This window comes from Pongo abelii, chromosome 8 (genome assembly GCF_028885655.2).
Source record: "Pongo abelii isolate AG06213 chromosome 8, NHGRI_mPonAbe1-v2.0_pri, whole genome shotgun sequence".
NCBI lineage: Eukaryota > Metazoa > Chordata > Mammalia > Primates > Hominidae > Pongo > Pongo abelii.
This window is the reverse complement of record NC_071993.2, coordinates 7,261,652-7,286,851: the sequence shown is the minus strand read 5'-3', so window position 1 is coordinate 7,286,851 and position 25,200 is coordinate 7,261,652. Positions and strand designations below refer to the sequence as shown.

The following is a 25,200-nucleotide window of genomic DNA, read 5'->3' as shown; positions in this document are numbered from 1 at the left end:
CAAACTGATAAGTTGACAAGTTTCCTAGAGAAGGGCCTTGTCCATGTACACTGCTCATAAACCTTGTTTTTGAGTTTTACTGGTTCCATTTAGCTGTGATGCTTGACTTTCTTTCATTGAAGGTTGCCTTTACGTGGTGTTAGGTGGAGCATATCATGAAGGCTTAGATGTGGGCCCTGAGGTCCTACCCCAAGCTCTGATACATTCCCTTAACCCCAGAGCTGTTCTTAGGAAAGGGGGATGCTTGTTTTCTCTTTCAGCCAATCCTGCTCTGATGCCGATCTTTTCCTACAGTCCTTCCTCTTTTACTTTTAGGGCGGAGTATCTCTCTTTTCCCAAACCTTCATTTTATTTGAACCCCTTTTATTTCTGCCTTTTTATATTTCAAGCAATTGTGTCTGTGATAAGACTAAAGACTCCTCTAAAGTCGTCTCTTCCATACGGCTGCTATTTTGTTTTTGTTTTTTAATGTATAAAGGAATGTTTTTCACCATGTTGGGATGCTCTATTATTGTTGTCCTTCTGTTTCTTTGTTGGTAAGATCTGTTTGTACCTCTTGTTTCAACTTCTTCCCATGCAGGGCTGCAGACTCCTGTTCCAGAGGTCATTGTTGATGTGGAATCCATGGACATCTTTCCAGTGGGCTGGTGTGAAGCCAATTCTTATCCTTTGACTACACCACACAAAACAGTCTGTAAGTGGTTCTCAGTTGAGGGGGGTGGGGGTGGATGACACCAGTGATCTTTGTGAATAAATTGGCAGCTTCATAAAGAAATTATAACCAAGTTCTAAATAACAAATAAGATTTTTGATTTTTCACCAAGAACCCATGTTTTCATGATCTCACTTAATCTTTAAGTGTTTGCATGAGATGATGTCACAGGTTGACAAACTTTAACAGTGAAGAACAGTTGAAAGTCACAGAGAGGTAGAGGACAAATATCTGAAATCATCACTCTCAGTTTTTTATACAATTCATTGTTTTGATGTGAAAAAATAAGTTAGATACTATATTATTGTGTTATCATTTCTTTAAAAGAACTGATTTTTCTCATGTAGCTTCTCCTAACAGAATCATAATTGGTTCCAATAATATACTGACATTCTTATAAACACTTAACCAGGCTAGGCACGGTGCCTCATTCCTATAATCTCAGCACTTCGGGAGGCCAAGGCAGGAGAATGCTTGAGCCCAGGATTTTGATACCAGCCTGGGCAACATAGTGAGATACTGTATATACATAAAAAAAGAAGTACATATATAAGTAAATTAGTCAAGCAGGGTGGCACATGTCTCCAGCTACTCTGGAGGCTGAGGTAGGAGGATTGCCTGAGCCCAGGAGGTCAGTGCTGCAATGAACCAAGATGGCAACCAAGCACCAGTAGACTCCAGCGTGGGTGACAGGGTGAGACTCTGTCTCAAAAAATAAATAAAACAAAATAAACAGCCTACTCTTAGCACTAACTAATCGCTGATATTTCAACTGTACTTTATAAAGTGTATTACCACACATCCCTTTGGTTACAGAAATACCAGATAACCAATATTAACAGTTAAACAACCCAGCAGTACACGTTCATTCATACATGAGTGCACACACACACATGCACATTTAAATACATGCAAAATTTTTGTTTGTTTTTTTAAGACAGAGTTTCACTCTTGTTGCCCAGGCTGGAGTGCAATGGCGCTATCTCGGCTCTCTGCAACCTCCACCTTCCGGGTTGAAGTGATTCTCCTGCCTCAGCCTCCCAAGTAGCTGAGATAATAGGCGTGCACCATCATGCCCAGCTAATTTTATATTTTTGGTAGAGACGGGGTTTCACCATGTTGGTCAGGCTGGTCTCGCACTTCTGACCTCAAGTGATCCACCTGCCTTGGCCTCCCAAAGTGCTGGGATTACACTTTGGCCGCGCCTGGCCAACAGTGTGTTTTAACATATTTTTGTAGGTTATTATCCCAAAATGGTACCATTTAAAAATCTTCTAACCTAATAAATCATTGCATTTATTATTCTACCCTAATGCGTATCAGAAGTGTTATTTAAAATGATGAGTCCTTAGAGATAACAGGTTTTAACTGTTAAAGAGATTCCGTCTCTGTCATTTTCTTGATGGAATTTAGGCACCAACTTTACTTCTTCCTAACAGCCTGTTGTGTGGCCACTTCTGTAGACTCTCACAACGTTGCTGGAAACACAGATCCATTGCGTAGCTGACGTCACATTCCCTGATGGCGACAGCATTTCAGAGCTCCTCTAGTTAGCATTATTAAGAGCACCAGAGGACATTATGTGTGTGAAATAAGCAGGTAGTTCAGATTAGAGACAGCTGGATTCTATGGGATTCTCCTTTTCCTAAACCATCCTGCTCAACGGATCTGGTTCAGTTGGAGTAATCATTTCCCCTTACTTAAAAATATTTCTAAAACATTGAGTGTACAATAATTATTTTAGTCCCAGGGACATTCTTTTCCCTTGTCTCTTAAAATGATGCAGATTCTGGCCAGGCGTGGTGGCTCACGTCTGTAATCTCAGCACTTTGGGAGGCCGAGGCGGGTGGATCACCTGAGGTCATGAGCTCGAGACCAGCCCGACCAACACGGCACAACCCCATCTCTACTAAAAATACGAAAAATTAACCAGGCTTGGTGGTGCATGCCTGTCATTCCAGCTACTTGGAGGGCTGAGGCACGACAATTACTTGAATCCGGGAGGCTGAGGTTGCAGTGAACTGAGATCACGCCACTGCACTCCAGCCTGAGTGACAGAGCGATACTCCGCTCTGTCTCAAAAAAAAAAAAAAAAAAGCTGCAGATTCTGACCTTGCTCAGCCAGCATGGCCAATAGATTCTCCCCAACCTAAGTGTTGTCCTGGGGTTGGGGTTCCAATCCCCTCTGTCCTTGTTGTCCCTCAAACAGAACCTGGTGTCCTAGATCCTCTTCCTCCCCGCTTCACATGGATTTGGGAGGGTGCAAGTGCTTTGGGTTTTTCTGGAGCACAATCACATACAGGTTAAGGTGAACACTGTAAAGTCTCCTCCTTCTTTAGGATTTTGGATCTGTCTGTTGTGCTTGGCTCTTTCCCAGGGGGTCAGGCGTCCCCACCCCGTTCACAAAGACCAGGGGAGACAAGTATTCCAAACTCACTTTTCATCTGAGAGATCCTAAGTGTGGACCTTTTTGTAGTAGTAACTGGAATCGAATATCAGATAGTCAAGAGTAGGCGGGATCTTATTGAGTATTTTTCTTTATTTTTGCTTGCATTTCTTGCACATACATTTTGCTTTAAAGAGGCAAACTCCAACTCCAAACCTGCCAGACTCTAGCAGCTTTAGAAGTTTTGTTGGAATTAATTTATGCTTATGTTGGAAGATGTAGGATTATCCGAGCCAAAGTTAGTAGGTGCCAAAAGCTTTGGTCTATTTTTGTTAAGGTGATCCGAATCAGTTATAAATATAAACTGGAAATGTTCTTATCCAAAGAAATCACTATTTGCTCATTTATGTCAATATTTGACCAGGCATATTTGCAAGCTACTGGTTCTCCTTTTGTGAATAACATGTTTTAGTTGAAATGCATGCCTCTGACAGCACCTTGGGAGTGTGCTGTGACAGTAACATGATTTGCTTCATCCCAATTTTTATTGGAAAAAAATCATTCTGGATAACTGCTTGCAACAATTGATCTGAACATGTGTGCTTATGTGAGGTACAACAGGTGTACTCTTTTGCTTTCTTAAAGGCACATTTAAAAATAAAGTAGCTAGTGTAATGATAAGATTAAATGAACTAAGTCATACTAAGATCTGACATCTGGTGAGTTAACGTCTATCCTATGCTAGAAAAAAACTGATAGGAAATTGTGGTGTGAATGACATAACTTTTCAGCATTTAAATTGCTACTTTAAAATGGGTACCTCTTTGCTTTATAAACTATTTTTAAAAATGGACTTGCCCCACTAACAAAGCTGATTTTCTTTTTCCCTTTTGCCTTTTCTACAGCACAAAAGAAGAGAAAGATTGCAGTTGTGCAACCAGAGAAACAGTACGTGCTTTTTTTCCCTGCCAGACTGTACTGTATACCGATAAACTGTAGTGTCTTTATGGAGGATGGGAAGCGTGGTTGTTTTTATTGGAATTATCTAACAAATAGCACCCTAGTAGAGGTAGCAGTAAAACATAGTGGCTGTTATTTGTTACGTACCTGTTATGTGCAAGACACAGTGCCTGCTCCCCAAGGCACTCACAATCCAGATTCCCATGGCTCACTTTTTATTCCACTTCGACATACCTGGAGAGTGCCCCAGACCTGCACACTGAGAGAAACGGCTGTCTGTGTCCATAGTTCTCAGCGTCTGCAGGGGCCCCACGTGGCCGTTTTGACTCGCAGCCCCTCACCACACTCAGAATGCTGCTGCTTACTCACCTCTCCTAGAGTAGCCCGGGCTTGGGAGGCAGAAAACGTCAGTCCAACCCCAGCTCTGCTGAGTGAACCTGAGCAAGTGGCATTAGTTCTCTGCCCCTCAGTGCCCTGGCTTGTAAAATATGATTTGGGGGTACTTACAAAGATTAAATTAGATTCCATTTGAAAAGAAGTGTAGGCCTTAAGTTGTAGGCTGAACAAATACAAATTATGCCCTGTCCCCCATTTCAATGGTGATTTTCTGTGGAAAGAGGGTGTCCCCCATTTCAGTTGTGACTTTATGTGGAAAGAGGGTGTTAGCAAAGTGTGTCCAGGCAGGCAGTGAGTTTTTGAATAGTTGTGACTGCTAGTAACATTTGTAGATATTGAAAAATATTTAAAATACGCCAAAATGTACATTCCATGCCAAGTGATTCTGCTTTCTTAAGTAAAAATATACTGATGGAAAGACAGCTGAAAACAGCATTTTTCACATGCAGTAGTCGAGTTTAAATTTAAATAAAATGAAATTGAACTGTAACTGCACTATTTGAATGAGAAGAACAGTTCTGTAGGGTTTTTTTTGTGGGTTTGCTTCTAAATGCAGCTTATCTGGCTCATAACCAGACTCCATGTTATCCGCCTGATGTTGAAGTAGAGAGATTTCATAACACGCCTGTGACTGAATCCAAACTTGAATCCATCACTCCTAAATGCATAGCCCATGGATTAACGGGTCTCACCTTTCCCATGCGTCAGTCACTTAGAGAGCTTGGAGCACACAGATTTCTGGGCCCCATCCTCAAAATTTTTAATTCAGAATGTCCCAGATGGGGCCCAAGAATCTGCATTTCTAACGAGTTCACAGGTAGTGTCAAGGCTGTGGGTCTGGGGACCCCTCTTGGAGAACCACTCCATAGATGGCTTGCTAAGAACTCTTGTAAGGGTTGACTTTGAGCTTAAGGAGCTTTTCAACCATGTGGTTTCTATGCCACCAACCTAGACACCCCTGTGAAACCTAGTTCACCTCTTTTCCCCTAAGGCTACATTGTAAAACACATATTTATTCAGCAACATTTTTACTGAACTATAACAGAGCTCTGTCCTGGAATAAGCCTATGTTACATTTTAAGATACGCCAGTTTATAGATTTTCTTTTAAGGCCTTATTTTTAGTGTGGCCGTGGCTCACGCGGGCCCGGAAGTCAGAAATCAAAGGTTAGTGGAAAGTGGTTTTCAATTAGACATCGAAGTGGAAAAGTCTGACTTTAATCAAATGTAAGATAATGTTTCTTCATGTTTAAAATATAATTGAAGACAGCATTACAATTCCATAGCAAGAGATAAGGCCAGAAGCGACCTGGGAGAAACTCACTGATCAGGGCCAGCCGCTCAGGGGCAGATGTCTCAGGCTTTCTAGGGCCATCCAAAGAACTGGACAACAACTTTTCTGAAATGCTGTTTTCATCTGGTCTTACTGGCATTGCTCCCATACACACATTGTATTCTATGGTCCTCTTAGCTGAGATTTCTGGAAGAGCCCTTTTAAGTTATGAGAAGACTTTGGAATGTAGTAGTTCCTTCTAAAGCTTGTGGTCCCTGATAGTTTTATTTTCTCTGTTGACAGATTGCCGCCCACAGTGCCTGTTAAGAAAATACCTCATGACCTTTGTTTATTCCCTCACCTGGACACCACAGGTAATCAGTCCCATTTAGGGGGTCTCTGTGCCTTCCCACTGTGCCGCCAGGAGCAGAGACATGTATAGGTTTCTAGGTCGATATGAATACATCTCAACGTTGAGCCTATTCTGTTTTTCTCCATTGCCACTCGTGAACGGATACCTACTTTTTAAAAAGAAAAATTTCTAAGCTAAATTCTCTGTGCCTCTTCTTTTCTGCTTCTTGGCCAGTAGCTCTAGATAGTTCTAGTCTATAGAAAAAGGGTTTATGTGTGACTTGCAAATTAGGAGCCAAATTAGGGCTGCATATCATGGGGAAAAGGAAAGAGTTGAAAATATCATCTCATTAGGCAATTTCTTTTTTGATATTTTATTTCCGTTCCACTTGCTTTTTTCCACTTGCTGTTAGTATTTAAGTCGCCCCTGGCTTTTGCATTGTTCCTTAAAACCCTCTAAAGAGCTGGTTGTGAGCAATTTACGTTTTTTAATGTGTAAAGTCTTACATCTTACAATACTCTTTGGAAATACATTTGTGAGCTACCCTCTGACCATCAAGTCTGGTAATAGACGTGTTTGTACATTGTCATACTTGATTAAAAAGTCTATTCTCTAAGCCAAAATGAAACCTGCTCTGAATTCCAGGATTAAAACCAACATGTCGTGGAAAAATCCTACTAGGAGATTATCTTGGTAGTAAAGAGCAGTTTTATAAGTAGATTTAACTAAAATTTTGTTTTTCTACACGCCTGGTAATCTAAAGGCAGAGTAATCCTACCAAAAAATTTCCATGTAAATGCAGCTGTGGACTTCATTATTTTGCCTGTTTTATATAATTCAAACTTTAGAATGGTTTTAAAAGAACCATGCCAGCTACCCTTTCATCGTCTATAATTGTAATTTTACTACTTTTCTTTTATATCCAGAAGAATAACATTTCTGCCTCCTACCTCTGCTGGTTCTTAGTTGAAGTCTTTATGAGAACAAGCCTTCCTAGACTGTTAAATTACCATCCCAAATTAATAGCAGTGGTTTTGCAGAAATTCCACTGTGAGTGTTGCTTAGCTTGGAGCTTGGGTAGAGTCAGGATGGGGGCGGTGACTCCCTTAGCCAAAAGTGAAACCTCATTCTACATTTATAGACATTAAGAAACTTTTGGCCCAGCATGGTGGCTCATGCCTGTAATTCCAGCACTTTGGAAGGCTGAAGCAGGCAGATTGCTTGAGCTCAGGAGTTCGAGACCAGCCTAGCCAACATGGTGAGACCTTGTCTCTACTAAAAATACAAAAATTAGCCGGACATGGTGGTGCATGCCTGTGATCCCAGCTACTCAGGAGGCTCAGGCGGGAGAATTGCTTGAACCCAGGTGGTGGAGGTTGCAGTGAGCAGAGATTGCGCCACTGCATTCTAGCCTGGGCAACCAAGTGAGACCCTGTCTCAAAAACAAAACAAAAAAAAAAGGTTTCTTCTTTTTTTGAGACAGAATTTTGCTCTTTTCACCCAGGATGGATTATAGGCACATGCTACCATGCCTGGCTAATTTTTGTATTTTTAGTAGAGATGAGGTCTCACCATGTTGGCCAGGCTGATCTGGAACTCCTGACCTCAGGTGATCCACCCGCCTCGGCCTCCCAAAGTGCTGGGATTATAGGCATGAGCCACCGCCTGTAAGAAAGAAACTTTAGACTGAGGTCTTATCACTTAATTATTCTGCTTGCCCATGGCATTGGATGGAGACAGCAAGATCAGCAGCTCTCACTGTTCCCTTTCTGAGTTGAAAGAATACGGGTAATGCACACTTAAGCTGCAGTGAGGTCTACTTCACCATCATCAGATTGGCAGAATGGAGAAGTGCAACAGGAACCAGTGTTGGGGTAGATGTGGGACAACAGGAGCCCTTCCATGGTGCTAACAAGAGTGTCAATTGGGCTAGTCACTGTGGAGAACGGCGAGGCCATGTCTAGTAAAACTGAAGATACAGATACGCAGACCTGTGGCCTAGCGGGCCCACTCTTCTTACCCACCTGCAACACTCTGTTGGCCACCTGTAGAAGATTTTCACAGTCATACTCATGAAAGCACTGTTGACAGTCCTGAAAAAGTAGAAACAACTAAATATCCATCAGTAAGAGACTAGACAGCTAAATGATGCTACATTAATTCAATAGAGTCAAATAAGTAAAAAAATGAATGAACTTTCTAGATCCGCATTTACCAACTTGAATATATCTCAGAAAGTTCTTGTTAAGCAAACAAACAATATCTTGCAGGAAATAATTTATGGAATATGTTTAAAATATCATATATTGTTTGTAGGCATATGCATGCTTCTGTGTGTGGTGAAGTTGACACACTTGTGTGGTGTGATGAACACCAGATTCATACGATCTGGAAAAATTGATCAGAATTTCTAAGGTATCATTAAGGATATAAAATGTCCTGCTATTAGGACACAGCGCCTCTTTCTCAAAAGAAGAAAATCATTTGTTTTTCAGATGATCTGTTTTTCATGCTGCTTTGTCACAATTTGAAACTAGAGTGTGGCCTCCTAATTACAGTTCTAACGACACTGGCTGTCACGGTTATTGTGTTCATTTTGGGTTCCATTGCTTTTATTACGCCTGACTCCCCATCAGCCAAGACCTCAGACAGCTCTGTACGGTCCTTTTCTCTGACCGTGTGGATGAAGCAAGGGTCTAGGGGTCCCCTAGGGTCTGGGGCTGTGGTCCTAAGCATGGGCTATGTTGCTGTCCCCTGCAGGAACCGTCAACGGGAAATACTGCTGTCCTCAGCTCTTCATCAACCACAGGTGTTTCTCAGGCCCTTACCTGAACAAAGGAAGGATTGCAGAGCTACCTCAGTCCGTGGGACCGGGCAAATGCGTGCTGGTTCTTAAAGAGGTAAAGCCTGTGCACAATCACCTTGGCTTATTTTCACAGGATTTTTTAAAAAGCTGTGGGCTCAGTTTCTGAAGGAGGGAATAGACATCGGAAGCAATTCAGTTGGCGTTTACCGAGACCTCCTTTCTCTCTATCCTGGGGCTGAAGCCAGAGATACACAAATGGAAAAATGATGCTCTGACCCATGAAAGGCTCCCCATCTAGGGGGAGGGACACACATCTGCCTCCCCTCGAATTAGGGGGAAATGTTGCACTAGATTTGAATGAAGTGCTTTGGGAAGACAGAGGGAAGACTGTGTGTGGAGCGAGGGTCTAGGACTGGAGTTGAGGTTTCTGAAGAGGTAAACCAGCCTGGAATGGCACAGAGGACTTCATGAGGCAGCAGAGGGTGTTAATCACTGAGAATGGCGCTCCTTGGCCAGGTAATGGTGCTGTGCCATCTTTTTGTTTCATCCATCTCTTCCCAGCACCTGGTACCTGCACACGGGAGGTAATGGTAAGTATTTCGATGGTCTCCAGGTACTTTGACGAGGTTTGTGTCATGGGTCACGTCCAGGCCCATCACTTGGAGGCTATGGCTCCCCATTTCTCCTGCTGCCTTTGGGTGATGACCTGCAGAGAGAGGTGAATCCTGAGAATGTTGATGAAGCCTTCTTCTCCTTTGCATTTTTCTAGCATAGCCTCAGACAGTGCTTGGAGACAGATTGGAAATTTGGAATAGTTTCCAAACTCTTCCCGGAACTCTATCTCTGCTCTTTTCTTACACGTATCAGCGCTTTCTCTGAAGAAAGAGGATACCAAATGGATATTCTCTATTGCCACTGTACGATGATGAATGTTTCTTAAAATTCTGCAGACACAGCAATCCATTGATCCATTGAACAAATGTTTGTTAGGTAACTTTGAGGAGCCAGGCACCATCGGAAGCATTGGATTAAAAAAGAAATAGGCTCTGCCTTCTGTCTGTTGGGGTTTCCTGCTCTTGTTAGGGAGATGATGTAATCCTCAGCTTGATGTACAGTTGGGGGTCCAAGAGAGAGGCAGAAACACTGTCCTGGGAGTAGAGTGGAGGACAAATAAATGGCAATGACATTTCATCTGGCTTAGGCAGAGTGTGTAGGATCCTGATTGCACAGCGTGGGTGTGGCCATACAGGTGGGCGTTCAAGGTGTGTTTCAGAAAGGAAAGTCAGGTATGGCTGGAGCTTAGGAACTTAGGCTGGAGATAAACAGTGGCATAAAAGGGTGCATTAGATTTTGAGAAGAAAAACAGGAAGCTGGCCTGCCTTGATGCTTCAGTGTGAGGTTGGATGGAGCAAATTGGATGGGACCTGCTTGTGAAAGGCCTTCTCTGATATTTTAAGTGATTTGGACTTGAATCTATGGATAGGGCACCCTCAGAGGGATGCCAGACTCAAGCTTACCCTCCACGCGAGAGCCTCGGTGTGATTTCAAATATCATTTCACTTAAGGAGAAAGAGGCCATTGAAGCGAAGTCAGAGGGCATTTTCTCTTCCTGGTCGTCAGTGGTATTCGTAGTTAAAGACCTTTTTATTTAAAAAAACATCTGCTTGAGAGAGGAAGTAGAGGTTACAGTTTAGAAGAAACCTGTCAGAAATCGATAAGGCTATTGTTGTGGTCATTTATTTGGGACCATGTAGAATGTTAAGCAGGTGGTCCCTGGCCCAAATGAGCATCCAGTCGATGGGAAAGATGAGTATGTAAATAGAATGTAGCCACGTGGTCCCAGGTTCCGGGACAGGACCTGGCATGCATGCTGTGAGATCATACTGGAGGCATCTGCAGTCTGTGGGGACCGCGGAACAGGTGGCCTGCCCCAGGTAGGGAGAGGAGCAGGAACAAGGCTGGGGCATCTGGGGTGCGGGTGATAAAGGAGGGAAGAGGAGAGGATGCTCACAGCACCTGAAATGTGCAGACTGCAAGGGATGGACCCAGAAAGGGCCCTTGTTCGTGTTTAGAGTCTGTGGCAGTCCTGGCCATTGTACCAGGCCCTTCATACACATCTTCATTTAGCAGCAGAAGGAAGCTGCCTTCCTTGTAAATAGCTCATTTCTGCATTTGGTCTTGAAATCAAACAGTACGCATCTCACTAAGCCTAAGTGGCGAGTAGATTCCATACATGAGAAATTCACAGCTAAAGAGAAATGGTGATTGAGTTGGGAGGGCCACACCCTGGGAAGGGCTCCACGGTGTGATTAAGCAGCAGGACCACTAGTTAATGCTAAGCGAATAAATTGGCACAGATGGGAGATCCCTGCAGATATTAAACTCAGTCCAAATGGAAATCAAGCCAGGATTACACATAAGAATTTCTGCCACCATCGGAAATAGGACCCTAGAGCGAGAATTGACTTTCTTCCGTCTGCCACAGCTGTCAGTCTGTGAATGGATTTCCACTAGGGCGATGTTGTCTGCCTGTATTTCTGCCTGTTTTTGTTGTGAGTGATAGGATGAGGACACAAAAACTGACAAAAATACGGAGAGCTGATGGGCTTCTTCAAAGCTGCCTGCAAGCCTGTTTCACGTGACATGTTCCGTTGTTGAAATGACACCTTCCCTTATCTGCCAGCTCTGTTAACAAACAAGATGACCTTGGCTTCAGCCTGTCTTGAGGGGCTGGCTGTTTTACTTTACTAAATGATTTTTTTAAGTCAAAAGTGATTATCCCTGATCAATTCTCCGATAGGTGCCAGTGGCCAAATTTAAAGGCGAGGCCAGAGCAGTTTTCTAATGACAAAACTAGTTTTTTGCTGATGTTTGAAAAATGCGTGTGGCAGGAAGAAAGAAAAACAAAACAAAACAAAAAAATAGGTGAGTGCTTCAGTTCTGTGAGCGCAAGAAAAATGTAAGTTCCACCAAGCTAATATTTACGCTAATGCTCCTCTTTCAGTACCAGAACCTCTGTAGCTTCAAATTTCATTTTAGTTAAAGAGAACGAGGTAATGGAAGTAAAGACAGATTGCATTGCTTTTCCTGGCCATCGGTGTTATTAGGAACTTGAGCACTTGATGTGTAGGAGGTGTGCAGTGAGCGCGGTTTACCCCGATCTGTTCTGCCGGAAATAGACAACGTCCCGGGGTGTGGATGCAGACATGGTCTTTGGCAAGGCTCAGCACAGGCTGCAAAGTCCAGTTCTGGGTTCTGCCTGAGTGGACCGCTTTACAAGAAAGGATGAATTTTCTGGCAAAAGTGGTCTTTAATGCATGGCTCTACTCACTTGATGGGTGTTAGAGTTGAGTGGGGTTTGGAGGGACCACGAGTGTGTCTGGCCTCAATTCGAGGGGGTGCAGCGAGGGGAGGTAGGGGACCTGGGAGAAGCTGGAACCAGAGTTACTCAATGGTCCACTCAGGTCCAGGCGTATCCCATAAGCAAACTCAGAACGAAGCAGGCCTTGGCGTAGAGGCGCAGGCCCAGCCGGCGACCGCCCCTCACATGCTGGGCCTTTTACAGGATGCCCGTGCCCAGTTGCATGGAGGGTGGAGTTGTTAGGCACAGGCAGTGGTGATGCTGTTTATCCTAAGTCACGTGTCCATGCTCAGTAAGGTCATTGTCCATTGGGATCATCTTTTTCTGTCCCAAATCCTTCTACCCTATCCTCTCCCAGAGTACCAGGGTCCCCAAAAGAGAGATAAACTATGATCTATGTCATATCAAGAGATTGGTCGCCTGCTATGACCAAAAGAGTCTCGTCAGCTGTTGTGTTCCTTTGCATTGCACGAGGTGTTCAGGAAATTTTTGCCTTGTAACTTACATACCATCTCATGAATCACCAGGCCTGTAGTCCTCACTTTATAGACAGTGTATCAGGCTAGTGTCTGTGTGTGAAAGAGAAAGTGAATGAGTGAGCCAGCCTGGGCACAAGAGGCCAACGGGGAGTGGAACATCTAATGTATTTACCCGTGTCCGTGGGTCCTGGAGTGACTGTTTCAGCTGCAGACACAGACCCATGATGAAGGTGAGAGCAGACCAGCCAAGTGCTCCTGGCACAAACGACTCTGAAAACACGCACCTGGGCAGGGTGATGGAGCCTCTGCCTTCCCAGGGACTCCAGACATCATGGTGGGGGGACATTGTCCTTGGAGAAAATCCCAGGGTGGCTCTCGGAGACTTGGGGAGCCTTGTGGTTTTTCTTAGAATTTATTTGGCTTAAAATATCAGTATGTAAATGTCAGTGACAGTATGTAACTTCTGTTTTTCAGAAAAAAGGAGAAACATGCCTTTCATGTGGGCCATCTGTGGGCATCCTTTTGTGGGTTTTCTGCATGAGTTTCAGGGGTGCTGAGCAGGCAGGGGCTCTCCAATTGCATTTGCTCGGCAGCAGACCTGTCCTGTCCTGTGTGCTGCTTTTTGGCAGTCTAGGTTCAGGAGCTTAAGAGAGGAACGTTTATAGAAAGGAAATCGATGAGCTGTAACCTTCTATAGAAAGGTAGAAATAGAACGCCTGATTTTCTGCTTTTTTCTTCCTTTGTTGCTTAAGAGTTCAGAGAAAGCCCCGGGAAGCCTGGCACCCAGGATGCTTTGCAATGAGGCGCTTCTCAGGGCTTGTTTTTTCGCTCCAGTGTAACTCTCCACCCCATTTGCTGAGATGCTGGTGAGACCAGGGCACTTAGCTGAGGTCCAAAGGCTGGGTGTGAAGGCGTAGACCAGCAGAATCAAAGAAGTGATGCGGCACCCCTGGACCAGAATGTGGTGTGCCCCGGGCCCCTGGCCCTGAGTCAGAGATGCCCCACTGCAAATAGTGATGTGACCCCCAACCCCCAAAGGGCTCAAGTGACTCTGGCTCCCGGTCACCTGCAGTTTTGGATCTTTCAAGTGGGACCTGGCGGTTTGGGATTTGGCCTCAGCTGTTATTTACGGTTTCGATTTCTGCCCCGTGGTTGATTCATTAAGCGATTTCCCTCCGTCTTTTTGTTTGGGGTGTCTGGCTCTCACATTTGGGGAGTCTGTCATCATGTGCTGTTTGAATTTCCCCTTCATTGTGGAGCTCTGAGCATTTGTCCTGGGCTATCACTCACAACAACGTGTACCTAAAAACTAGAAAGCTTTCTGGTTGGAATCCTGAAAGTTGGCTGCCCCAAGCAGCCTTCAGTGTTCATAGACTTGATGGCAGGAGAAGAGCTTTCATTCTTCGAAGCAGTCGTAAGTTTATCGGTAGCACCCAGGGGAGGAGGTGTTGAGGGAGTAAGAATGATGGCCTCGTATCGAGGACTTTTCCAAGTGATACTGGACAGAGGGAATGTCTTACCCAGCTGACCTCAGTGAAGTCAGTCCTCGGAATCAAAGACAGATGCAGATAGGCGTCTTGAAGATACTCTGCTGTGTTTTTGTTGCTGCTGTTTTAAATTTATGCTGAACATTAGTTAACCCACTAAGAATAACGTACCAAGCTTATGGGTGGGTGTAAACTTTAACACACTCACATAGTCTGTGGTGCTGAGGGAAGGTTGGCAAAGGAAAAGTGCACATTTTTTTTTGCATGTCAGGCTTTTCTTTATTATTTTCTCATAGAGAAGACAAGATAAATTTGATGAACTTTCTCATCATAGCATAGGATAAGATTTTGTAGCAATGAAAAGCAATAGCAAATGATAACTCCTGAGCCTCCATTCATGTAGATTATATGGTATCAAATACTTGGAGTGAATTTATTGTTAATTTTTAGATGAACAGAATAATTTTATCTAATTTCAGAGCCCATATTGAAATTATTGAACTAATTCAAAAAATATCTATAGAGCACCTACTCTTGCCAGTTACAGTTGTATCTACCATGGATAGAGCAGCAAACAGAATGAAGTCCCTGATTTCCTGCTGCTTATGTCTTAGTGGGGGTGGACGGTGAACAAATAAGCCAATTACGGAATAATCGTATACTAATAATAAGACAAGTTATCCATGAGAGGCCGGAGAATGAAGGGAGGAACGTGCTGTGTACAGAGGATACTCAGCAGAGACCTTTCTGATATGGACTTTGGAGTAAAGACCCGGATGGGGAGGGATGGTCTGGAAGGGTTTCCCCAGGAAAAACAATCCTAAGAGAAGAACAGAGCAGAGGAAAGGCCTGATCTGACCTGTTTAAAGGCTCACCCTGGCCGTTGTTGGGAGGTGAGGCTCTCAGAGGGTGAGGTGGAAGGCAGGGAAGCCCCTGCAGGCAGGGTGAGAATAGAACCAGAGCTGCCCAGCCTTTCGGCCATGTGCCCTCACCAGGCATCTGGATAAGACAGTTTCAGGGACATTGTGGACACAGAAAAGCCCCAATGGATTGGGTTCCAGAGAGGACTGAAGAAGAGAAAAAGGCGCTGTTGAGTGTAGACTTTTCTTAAGAATTTTACGGTAAAAGAGCTGATAAATGAGGTAGGGGAATGTATTAGTTCGCTTTCACATTGCTGATCAAGACATACCTGAGACTGGGCAATTTATAAAGGAAAAGAGGTTTAATGGACTCACAGTTCCACATGGCTGAGGAGGCCTCACAATCATGGCAGAAGGCAAAAGGCATGTCTTACATGGCAGCAGACAAGAGAGAATGGGAGCCAAGCAAAAAGGGAAACTCCTTATAAAATCATCAGGTCTCATGAGACTTATTCACTACCACGAGAACATTATGGGGGGAACCACCCCTACAATTCAATTACCTCCCACAGAGTCCTTCCCACAACACATGGGAATTATGGGAGCTACAATTCAAGATGAGATTTGGGTGGGGTCACAGCCAAACCGTATCAGTGGAGGCAGATGAGACACCTAAGGTCCGTTAGTTTGAGGGGGGTGGGCTCCCTGCTACCCTCTCTGATCAAGAACATAATGAACTGAACTCCAGTGTTTTACAAAGCACAATAATTCAGTCTAACTGTGGCTAGTTATAGCAGCTGTCCACTTAGTTATTTTCATTAGGTAACTATAATACATGACATTGTCATGTGCACAGAAATTATTCAGCTCACAATTCCAAAGTTTTATAGAGAGCTTGTTGAATTTGGAGACGGATGATGTGGCATCGAGAAAAGCCAAGGGAAAAACATTCAATATCAGATGCTTTTTATAATTTAATTGCTGCCTGCTCCCAGGCTGAATTGAACTCCAGAAGGCATTTTCTTTTCACAGTCACAAAATGCATCTCGATATGCAGCAAATAACATGTAGCTCTGGGGTTTTCACAGTGAAACCCAATGAAAAGAATCTGTTGAAATTTTATTGTCTGTTGATAAACACTGTGCGTTATTGCAGTCAGTTCTAATTAGATTTATTTTTAAACTGAGTTTCTGTAAATTGTACTGACAGTAAACAATAAAATCAGATGATTATTCTAATACTGAAAACACAAACGCAACAAAACTGCTGGTACCGCCTTGTCATGGCTTTTTAGCGCCTTGGCAAGCCACATTCTCTTGGTGGGTAGCTTTGAGGCCCTTGGAACATGGTAAAATGTTACCCAGGCAGAGAAAAGGCAGTCGCCGGGCTGACTGCATAGTGTAAAGTATTTTAAGAGCGAATCCTTAGTTACAACTTGAGAAAGCTTTGTTGTTTTCAGAGATAAATCAGGGTACAAACCAAGCTGGTTACGTTCCAGAACACGACAGACCCGTGAAAACTGAGACAAGCAAATTCCATCCACATTCTCCCATCTCCTTCCATTTATTTTGTAATAGTCTCCATTAAAAGATAGTGAGTGTTTAGGCACTAGTGCCAGTCTCCCATCTCACTCAGGTGTATCTCTTGCTCTCTCAATGGTATTTTGCTCTGAAATCCAAAATGTGAGCTCCATGCCTGGCATGCTCCTCCCAACTTCTGCACCCGGACAGCCTGCAGGAGGCATGGGCACTGCGTGCTCCCCCTGTCTTGTTCCTGCTACTGTCACCCAGTGGAGCTTCACAGAGGATCATTTCATGAAACTCCACACCATAGGCCTCTGCTTTGCACTCTCACATTCTGTAAGGTCTTTATCCAAACAGCAGCAGCCTAGGAATGTGCCAGAACTCATCAATGTTAATCATTAATGATGATTTGCTTTTTGAAAGGTGAGCACCTTAGGGGTCTGAGGTCCTTGTCCCTTTCGTTAGAGAAGCTCATTGAGGTTAACAGGAACATCGTATCTCCCCAGGGTCAGCAGTTGGAACTCTTAGAAATGCCTGCTCTTTCTGAGCCCCATGGTAGACACATGCTTATTTTCTTGGACTTGGGAGTGAGGGGTGGATGGAGGAAATATGATATTGGATGGCGCTGGATATTCCAGACTCTCTTTTAAAATATTCACATTTCAGAGGGTTGCCCTATTATTAAATGTCCATGAATTGAGCCTGCAAGAGGAGAGTTTCACACAATTTGTTACCCTCCTTGCAAGCATCTGAAGCCTCTCCACAAGTGTTGGCATGAGTAGATTGTCTCCGTTTCATTAGTTCCTTATGAAGTCTGTAAAAATAGAATGAAATTCTCAGTAGCCTATCCAACTGAAGAGTAATCCTTTTGAAGTACAATAAATTGCTCTTTGGTGAAAATGGTTCAGCTTTTCTGCAACTAGAAGAGTTAATGGGAGTCTGCCACCCCCTCCAGAGAGTGGTTCACACTTTTCTAGCCAGAGAGATTGGATTTTACCACGCTTTTCATCCGTGGATGGTGAAACAACTCAGTGTTAGCCTGGCAAGTGTTCTATCAGACTTAATCACGGTTCTTCACTTCATGTGGGTGTAATGGCGAGCTGTTCCTAAATGTCAGTGGTGTGGTTTTCAAAGCATCCTTGTGTTAGTAGGAATGAATGCAATTGCAGCTCAGTCTGCTTATTTTTTTCCCCAAAAGGTTCTTAGCATGATAATCAACGCAGCCTACAAGCCTGGAAGGGTATTAAGAGAATTACAGCTGGTAGAAGATCCCCACTGGAATTTCCAGGAGGAGACATTGAAGGCCAAGTAAGTGTTTTCAATTCTGGAAAGCAAGGGTTTTTGTAATACTTCACCTGCTACTTTGAAACTTGCCACTTCTCTTTGTGACACAGCCCTGAGAAATGGAACAAACTGAAGGACGTTCATTCTGCAGTTCTATGGACGACATGTAAATTTCTTGGCATTTTTGCCATACAGCGTTGCCTTAAGCCTTAGGATTCCTAAGGTGAAGTAGAGATTTCCTTAACTAATATTTTATTATGTTAAACATTTAGCATCATAAAAACTTGGTATGTTTCAGGACCAATAGGTTATTTGAGCAAAAGGGGGAAAATTGCAAAGAGGATATCCCTCATCATTATTATACTATGTTCATAAACAGCTCTCCGTTTTTGATATTATACAGACTATACTAAATGCAAATCCTGTCTTTTCTGGCAGTTGACAGTTCTAAAAGATAAAAGGAACCCGTGCATGTCTGGTCTGGGTTAAGTAAATGGCAGCAAAATCTGGGTTGACATGGAGTCGAGTAACTTTCTTTTATTTGGAAATAGGCTAATTGGAAAGGTGACATTTTTGCTTTCTTTAAGTTTCTTGACCTCTGAAATTGAGAGCAGGAACCGTATCAATGTACTTGAACTTGGTTGTTTAGGTACATAGAAAAAGATCCGTTTCTAAGATAACTTTATGTTGAATAATTGTTTAGAGTGCTTGAGAGGACTTTTAATATTCATCTATGGGTTTCAAATAGAATAGGTTTTACTAGTTGACTTCTTAATGATCATTGAGATGTCACATTTGAGAAATGAAGTTTTTTTAAAAGAGTAAAACAGTTTTCAGTGGCTAGAGGATATCTAAGCCTCCTTTAGAGAAGGCACCTGCCCTATTCATAGTGAAAATTGAGAAATATGAAATAATTTCTATGATCAGTAACATTTTCCTCTATAGTTAACTCATACTAGTACTGTGACTGAAGATGTTTAGAGATTGTGCCACACTCAACATTCATTGCCAGCAATCCACTTAGCATTCCTGGTGTCGTTTTTGAACAACTCTGGGGTTTTAGATTCAGTAAAAGTTATTTATGATCTAATCATAATCTGCCAAATCACCAAAGTGTAAGAGAATATATGTAGATAAGAAAAGGGTTTATTTGCAGAAAATGGCAGGCCAATTAACGATGCTGCTGCATTTCATCCTTTCCTTCTTTCTCAAGAAATATTTAAGTGAGCTTCACCTATAGCTCAGAGAAAAACATGTTTTTCTAATATTTCATATTTTTCTACTTTAAAGAGATCATTAGCAGTAGCGGCACATTTTCTTATAAGTTTGTAGTAGTAGTGGGGACAGAAAACATGAGCAAGTGTTTATAATGGAGAAATCCTTCTTATTTTAAAACTTTTCTGCAAAATTCAATACAGTCCATGTACACCTAACGGACACAGCTATAATAAACGTACAAAAATCTTAGCTCCCATTAAAACCTCTCCTGCCTCTAAATAAGCCAGAAACTCGCTCCCGCTCCACAGTGAGAGGAAGTTCATTTTGCAAGTGTTTGCACTCATTTTCATGTTACCAAGTCGATCAGAGCTTTTTATTAAATCCAGCCTGATACAATCAAAACAGACATGGTGAAACCCAGCTCTGCTGAATTGTAAAGGCAGCATATTACCTGTTATATCAAATATGACAAAAAGTTCCATGGCAAACTCTTACACAGCAACTTCTAATGAGAAAATGTCTGTCTGAACTGGGTTTCAACTGTGCTAGATCATAGCAGCGTCTCAAAGCAGCTGCTAATGATGACAGCTTTACAGTCAGCGGGAGCTCTCCTGCTCTGATACTGTGTGTTGAGTCACCTCTTCCCTTCTGATGTGAAACGACAACTTTTTAGATCTTGACAACTTTGCTGTTTTCTTTGGTGCAAATGGGAGGAGAGAGCTGGCATCTTCCCATTTAGCCGAAAGGCAGGCATGTTTTCTGTCATGAATAAATTAACGTACAAGAGGAGAAACTCGCATTCAAGACATTTGGTTCAGACCAGGCGTGGTGGCTCATGACTGTAATCCCTGCACTTTGGGAAGCTCAGGCAGCAAATTGCTTGAGCCCAGGAGTTCAAGACCAGCCTGGACAACATAGTAAGACCCTGTCTCTACAACAAATAAAATATAATATATATATATGTGTGTGTTTGTGTATATATGTGTATATATAGTATGTATGTATGTGTATATATATGTATATATATGTCATATATACATACGACATTCTGTCCTCTTGGTTGATTATGGGAGCTGTTGTACACAATTATAAAGACTGTTTTCAGGAAGAGAGGATGTGAGATTATCCCTAAGGCAGTGTGATTGCTCTCATTTGGCATCTAGGATTTCTGGTTGTTTTTTCCACCTCCTAAGAGTAAAGACCCATTTACTTGAGAGGATGAAGGTGCCTTTGTAAAGATTTTGACTTGTAAACATAATGAAAACTTACACTATTACCTACAATTGTCTCTGGGTGATTTTTCCCTATTTATCCAATAACCATACCTTTTATAGAAAGAAATAATTGCAATATTTGAACTTGTGAGGAATCTATCATTATTACCCTCAACATGTATTGAAAAGCAAAAATTTGCTAGCTTTTGTGCCAAGGGAAAAAATGGCTTCTCATGTAGTTCATTTCTGTTCTGGAAGAGAAAATTTCTTTCTTGGCAATGAATTTAAATATGCTCAATTTACCTGCATTATTTTGAATTACAGGAGGAGGAATTAGGCTATATCTTAGGGGGATAAGGAAAAAAAAAGCCTTCTACCTCTTTGCATCTAGAGACATTTAAATATGTTTTTCAACATGTTACAGAATCTTCTTGAGGGAAAATAAAAAGACTGTCTTAACTCTTCTTTGAATGGCTTTTGTGATCATCTTTATAAAAGCCAGGCAGAAGCTTAATAATTTTTCCAGTCCTTTGTTATAGTTACTCAGGATATTTAAAGAGGAAATATCCTGGTAGGATTTCACGTGAGTTAGAGCTCACTGTCACTTATCAGAGGGAAGGAGATAAAGTCACATCTTCACTGTTAGGTGCGTCATGCTCAGCTCTGTGGAAATGTTGTAGTTTCTTTTTTTTTCATAAGCAGTGGTTAATTTTGTGTGTGCTTTTACTTACTTGACTTTAATTTTTGTCCTTTTACGCAAGCCTTTGTCTTATGAACTGTCACAGGTAACATTTGGCTATAAAGTGATTTATGTAAAAAAAGGATTCCCAAACTGAGAGACTTCACCGAAAAAGGTTTTGTTTGTTCATTTGTTAATTTTGTTTACCTTGCCCAAGTGTATGTAGTTTGCTGTCCCGAAAACGCACGAGGTGAACTTCGCATTAAGCGAAGCCATGAACCAGTCTATTTGAAGGGAAGACTGCGTTTCTGTGTGCGTGTGTACCTGAATTCACTGGATCACGGCGCGGCGTGTCTGATTCAAACAGGCCAGCTTAGGACATTCTGGAGGAGCAGTGGTCTCCCTGGGATAAACATACACGCCCCATGTATTGCAGAGTTCCCGTTACTTAAAGGCAAGAAGGAAGAAAGAAATTTCTGAGGAGTTTGGGTGTCCTAAGGCTGAAAACCAGTGACCCATTCTCCCGTCCCTGGTGTCCAATGACCAAGGATGAGACCAATGAAGTGAAAGCTTTGTTCTGAAGGAAGTGAGAACCGTACCTCACTATCGCTGATGAGAACAGAGGCTTTCCCACAGCTTGTAAAGCTTCCCTATTTCTGCAGGGTTCTCAGAGTCACCATTTCCTTTCTCTTTTAATTCTCCCTCCAGCATTCGAGGGTGTGAGTTCAGCTTGAAGAACCAGAACCTCGTCCTCCGCTCCCACACCCCTATCCCTGCCCAACAAGATTTTGTTAAAAGGTCTCATAAGGGTGATTCTGAGGGCGAATGATGGAACTTAGACCATAGTGACATTCTGCTTGGGCTGTGCTGGTGGTTATGAACGGATTGTTACACCAGTGTTGGCTTTTTCACTCTTTTTGTTTTTGACTCAAAATCCATTTAGATTTTTCTCAACTTTTAACTACCATATCAGTCCATTTTCATGCCGCTGATAAAGACATACCTGCGACTGGGTAATTTATAAGGAAAAAAAGTTAAATGGACTCACAGTTCCACGTGACTGGGGAGGCCTCATAATCACAGTGGAAGGTGAAAGGCACATCTCACATGGTGGCAGACAAGAGAAGAGAATGAGAATCAAGCAAAAGGGCCTTCCCCTTATAAAACCATCAGACCTCGTGAGACTTATTCACTACCATGGGAAAAGTATGGGGGAAACTGCCCCATGATTCAGTTACCTCCCACCGGGTCCCTCCCACAACACATGAGAATTATGGGAGCTACAATTCAAAATGAGATTTGGGTGGGGACACAGCCAAAACATACCAGCTACTGAAGGAGAGGAGATGATTTTTTTGGCATTCTTACCGTTCCATCTTCCTCTCTCTGTCTCCTGCCATATGCACTTGGACGTGGAAAGAAATCCCTACTTTGGCTAATGGGAAGGAAGTGGAAGGCCACACGTATATTGATATCAGTGAGGAAAAACTTTGCTTCCACTCTTAGGTTCAGAGACTGGGAGCCTGAAAATTAAACTGACCAAAGACAGGTGAGTGAGAGAAGAAACAGCCCACTTACATGTGTAATGCTCATACCGAGGGAGTGCTCAGTGTTGAATAACTCAGAGGAGGGGTCAGTCGTTTGGGGATTCTGTATCCAACTCAGTACGGGAAAGGGAGCTGGGAGCAAAGGCTTTTGTCGGAAGAACAAGTAGATTGCTTTGGGAAAGACAAATTGGATTTGAGGAAAGCAAGTGGGAAGTAAGAAAGTTTGTGCTAATGTTTGTTTATGCAGGTGTGAGTGGTCTTTCTCACTTCCTCATAGCCAGGCCGGGAAACGTCCCCAGAGAGGGGATTTATGGCAGCTTTACTCTTAAGTCTCTCTCCTGGGAGGAGAAGCTGCCCCCAAAGAGGGAATTTATGGCAGTCTCTGTTTCTCTAAAGTTTCTGTTTTACAGCAGATAATGGGAGCTCCGACAAGGCTTCTTGCTGTATCTGTCGAATCTCAACTATCTTGAGCTTAAAATAATCTTCACTGGACTCTGGGGTTCTCAGTGTCCTGCGTTAACAACCAGCAAGAGCATCTCCCGTGTTTCCCACTGTTGATCTGTGACTTCCTTTACTGTCTCAAAGTGTGCTTCCTAGAGCACTGTCAGCCCCAGCCCCTCCTGATGTGCTCAGCTTGTAAAGACGAGATTGCGTTCTTCCCTCCAGATTTCTCTGCAACCTGAGTGATGCAGAGGTGCTGGGACGACAAGGTCTGTCTGAGGACTGAGATGAAGGCTCTCCTTCCTGGACCTCTCCCTTACAACTTTCTCCTCTCTCACCTTTTTTGTCTTTGCTATTCCTTAGTTCCAACTCAGTGATCTTTTGCTTGTTGCTTTTATTTTCCTTCTTTCTGAGGTTATTTATATTGCCAGAGAGTTTTCTATTGTGTGCAAGCTCAGCTGTCTGTTAATATTTTCCTCTTACTTTGTCTTCTTGGGACTTGAAATACATGCTTCAAAAACTTAGTGTTTATGAGAGCCTTGCCGGGCCGTGTATTACATAACATCGGTGTCTTGCCCTTTGGTCTCACAGTGTCAGTACAAAGTTAAAAGCATTATCTCATGCTTTTTGGTTGTTTTTTTTCTTACTTTTTTTTTTTTTATTATACTTTAAGTTTTAGGGTACATGTGCACAATGTGCAGGTTTGTTACATATGTATACACGTGCCATGTTGGTGTGCTGCACCCATTAACTGGTCATTTAGCATTAGGTATATCTCCTAATGCTATCCCTTCCCCCTCCCCCCACCCCACAACAGGCCCCGGTGTGTGACGTTCCCCTTCCTGTGTCCATGTGTTCTGATTGTTCAGTTCCCACCTATGAGTGAGAACACGTGGTGTTTGGTTTTTTGTCCTTGCGTTAGTTTGCTGAGAATGGTGGTTTCCAGCTTCATCCATGTCCCTACAAAGGACATGAACTCATCATTTTTTATGGCTGCATAGTATTCCATGGTATATATGTGCCACATTTTCTTAATCCAGTCTATCATTGTTGGACATTTGGGTGGTTCTTTTCACACATCCTCCCTACAAAGTTATGTCATTGGTATGCTGTTTGTAAGTCTTTCTTGGAAGGTAAAAGTACAAAACACACTCTTCTTTTCACTTTTGGTAAAATAAAGAGTAGAATGAGGCTGAGTGCGGTGGCCTGTGCCTGTAATATGAACACTTTGGGAGGCTGAGGCGGGAGGATCACCTGAGGTCAGAAGTTTGAGACCAGCCTGGCCAACATGGTGAAACACCATCTCTACTAAAAATACAAAAATTAGCCAGGCGTGGTAGTGGGTGCCTGTAGTCCCAGCTACTCTGGAGGCTGAGGCAGGAGAATCGCTTGAACCTGGGAGATGGAGGTTGCAGTGAGCCAAGATGGTGCTAGTGCACTCTAGCCTGGGTGAGAGCCTGTCTCAAAAAAAAAGGAAAGAAAGAACAGGTCATCCCCCTACCCAGCCATCCCCAGGTCTGTCATGTGGAGCTCAAACCCCTGTCCGCTGTGCCTGGGAAGATCGTGTAAGGATCAAGTGATCAAATGCTGTAAGATCCTTGAGAAAATGTCAGTGGCTTCATTACATAAATGCAGATTTACTGTTAATTCCCAGCCAGTTGGTAAACTCTTAGAGCTGTCTTTTGCCTCTCCTTTTTTTTTAATAGGCCTATATGTTCATATGTTCAGCATGCCTTTGAAAGAGTTGTTCCAACAATTACCCTAATTTGTAGGCCAACTCCAAAACAAGCCTGTTTATTGGTTCAGGTTGGAGTTGGATTTCACAATCAATTTATCCTTAATATATTGATAGCATCTGGATGTGTCCGTGTGTATTCAACCAATAGTGCTCAGAAATGCTCATGTGATGGAAAGTCTGTTATAGAGTCAGCTTGGTATAGTTTGAGTCATTATATGACTACATGCATTTACATTATTTCTAAGTGTTTTTGAAACAATCTCATACTTACAGAAATATTGGAAGCACAGAATAAAGATACTATTCATTCTCCTGATTGATTTGGGATAAGTTGAAGGCCTGATGCCCCATCAGCCCCAAATACATGTTGAATATCCTTTATTCCAAATGCTTGGGACCAGAAGTGTTTTGGATTTCATCTTTTTTCAGCTTTTGGAATACTTGCAGTATACTTATATTATGTTGACACTCAAAAGTTTCAGAAT

At 42.8% G+C, this 25,200-nt stretch overlaps 1 protein-coding gene and 1 long non-coding RNA gene across 8 annotated transcripts in view; one reads left to right on the top strand and one right to left on the bottom strand.

Moving 5' to 3' along the window:
- Nucleotides 1-25,200, top strand: part of SFMBT2 (Scm like with four mbt domains 2) — a 249,971-nt gene that overhangs the window by 200,574 nt on the left and 24,197 nt on the right. For all 7 annotated transcript variants that reach the window (XR_008510264.2, XM_054521895.2, XM_054521894.2 and 4 more), the window contains 5 exons: nt 581-694; nt 4,004-4,046; nt 6,030-6,100; nt 8,839-8,978; nt 17,793-17,902. Coding sequence is in view for 6 of the 7 variants with exons in the window: in XM_054521895.2 (XP_054377870.1) it covers nt 581-694; nt 4,004-4,046; nt 6,030-6,100; nt 8,839-8,978; nt 17,793-17,902 (478 nt within the window). In the remaining variant the exon portion in view is untranslated. The remainder of the gene's footprint in view (nt 1-580; nt 695-4,003; nt 4,047-6,029; nt 6,101-8,838; nt 8,979-17,792; nt 17,903-25,200) is intronic.
- On the bottom strand, nt 17,023-21,806 carry LOC134762027 (uncharacterized). The gene is made up of 2 exons (XR_010141473.1): nt 21,589-21,806; nt 17,023-17,408 (listed from the first exon to the last, which is right to left on the bottom strand). It is a non-coding gene; the product is annotated as an uncharacterized LOC134762027 (long non-coding RNA).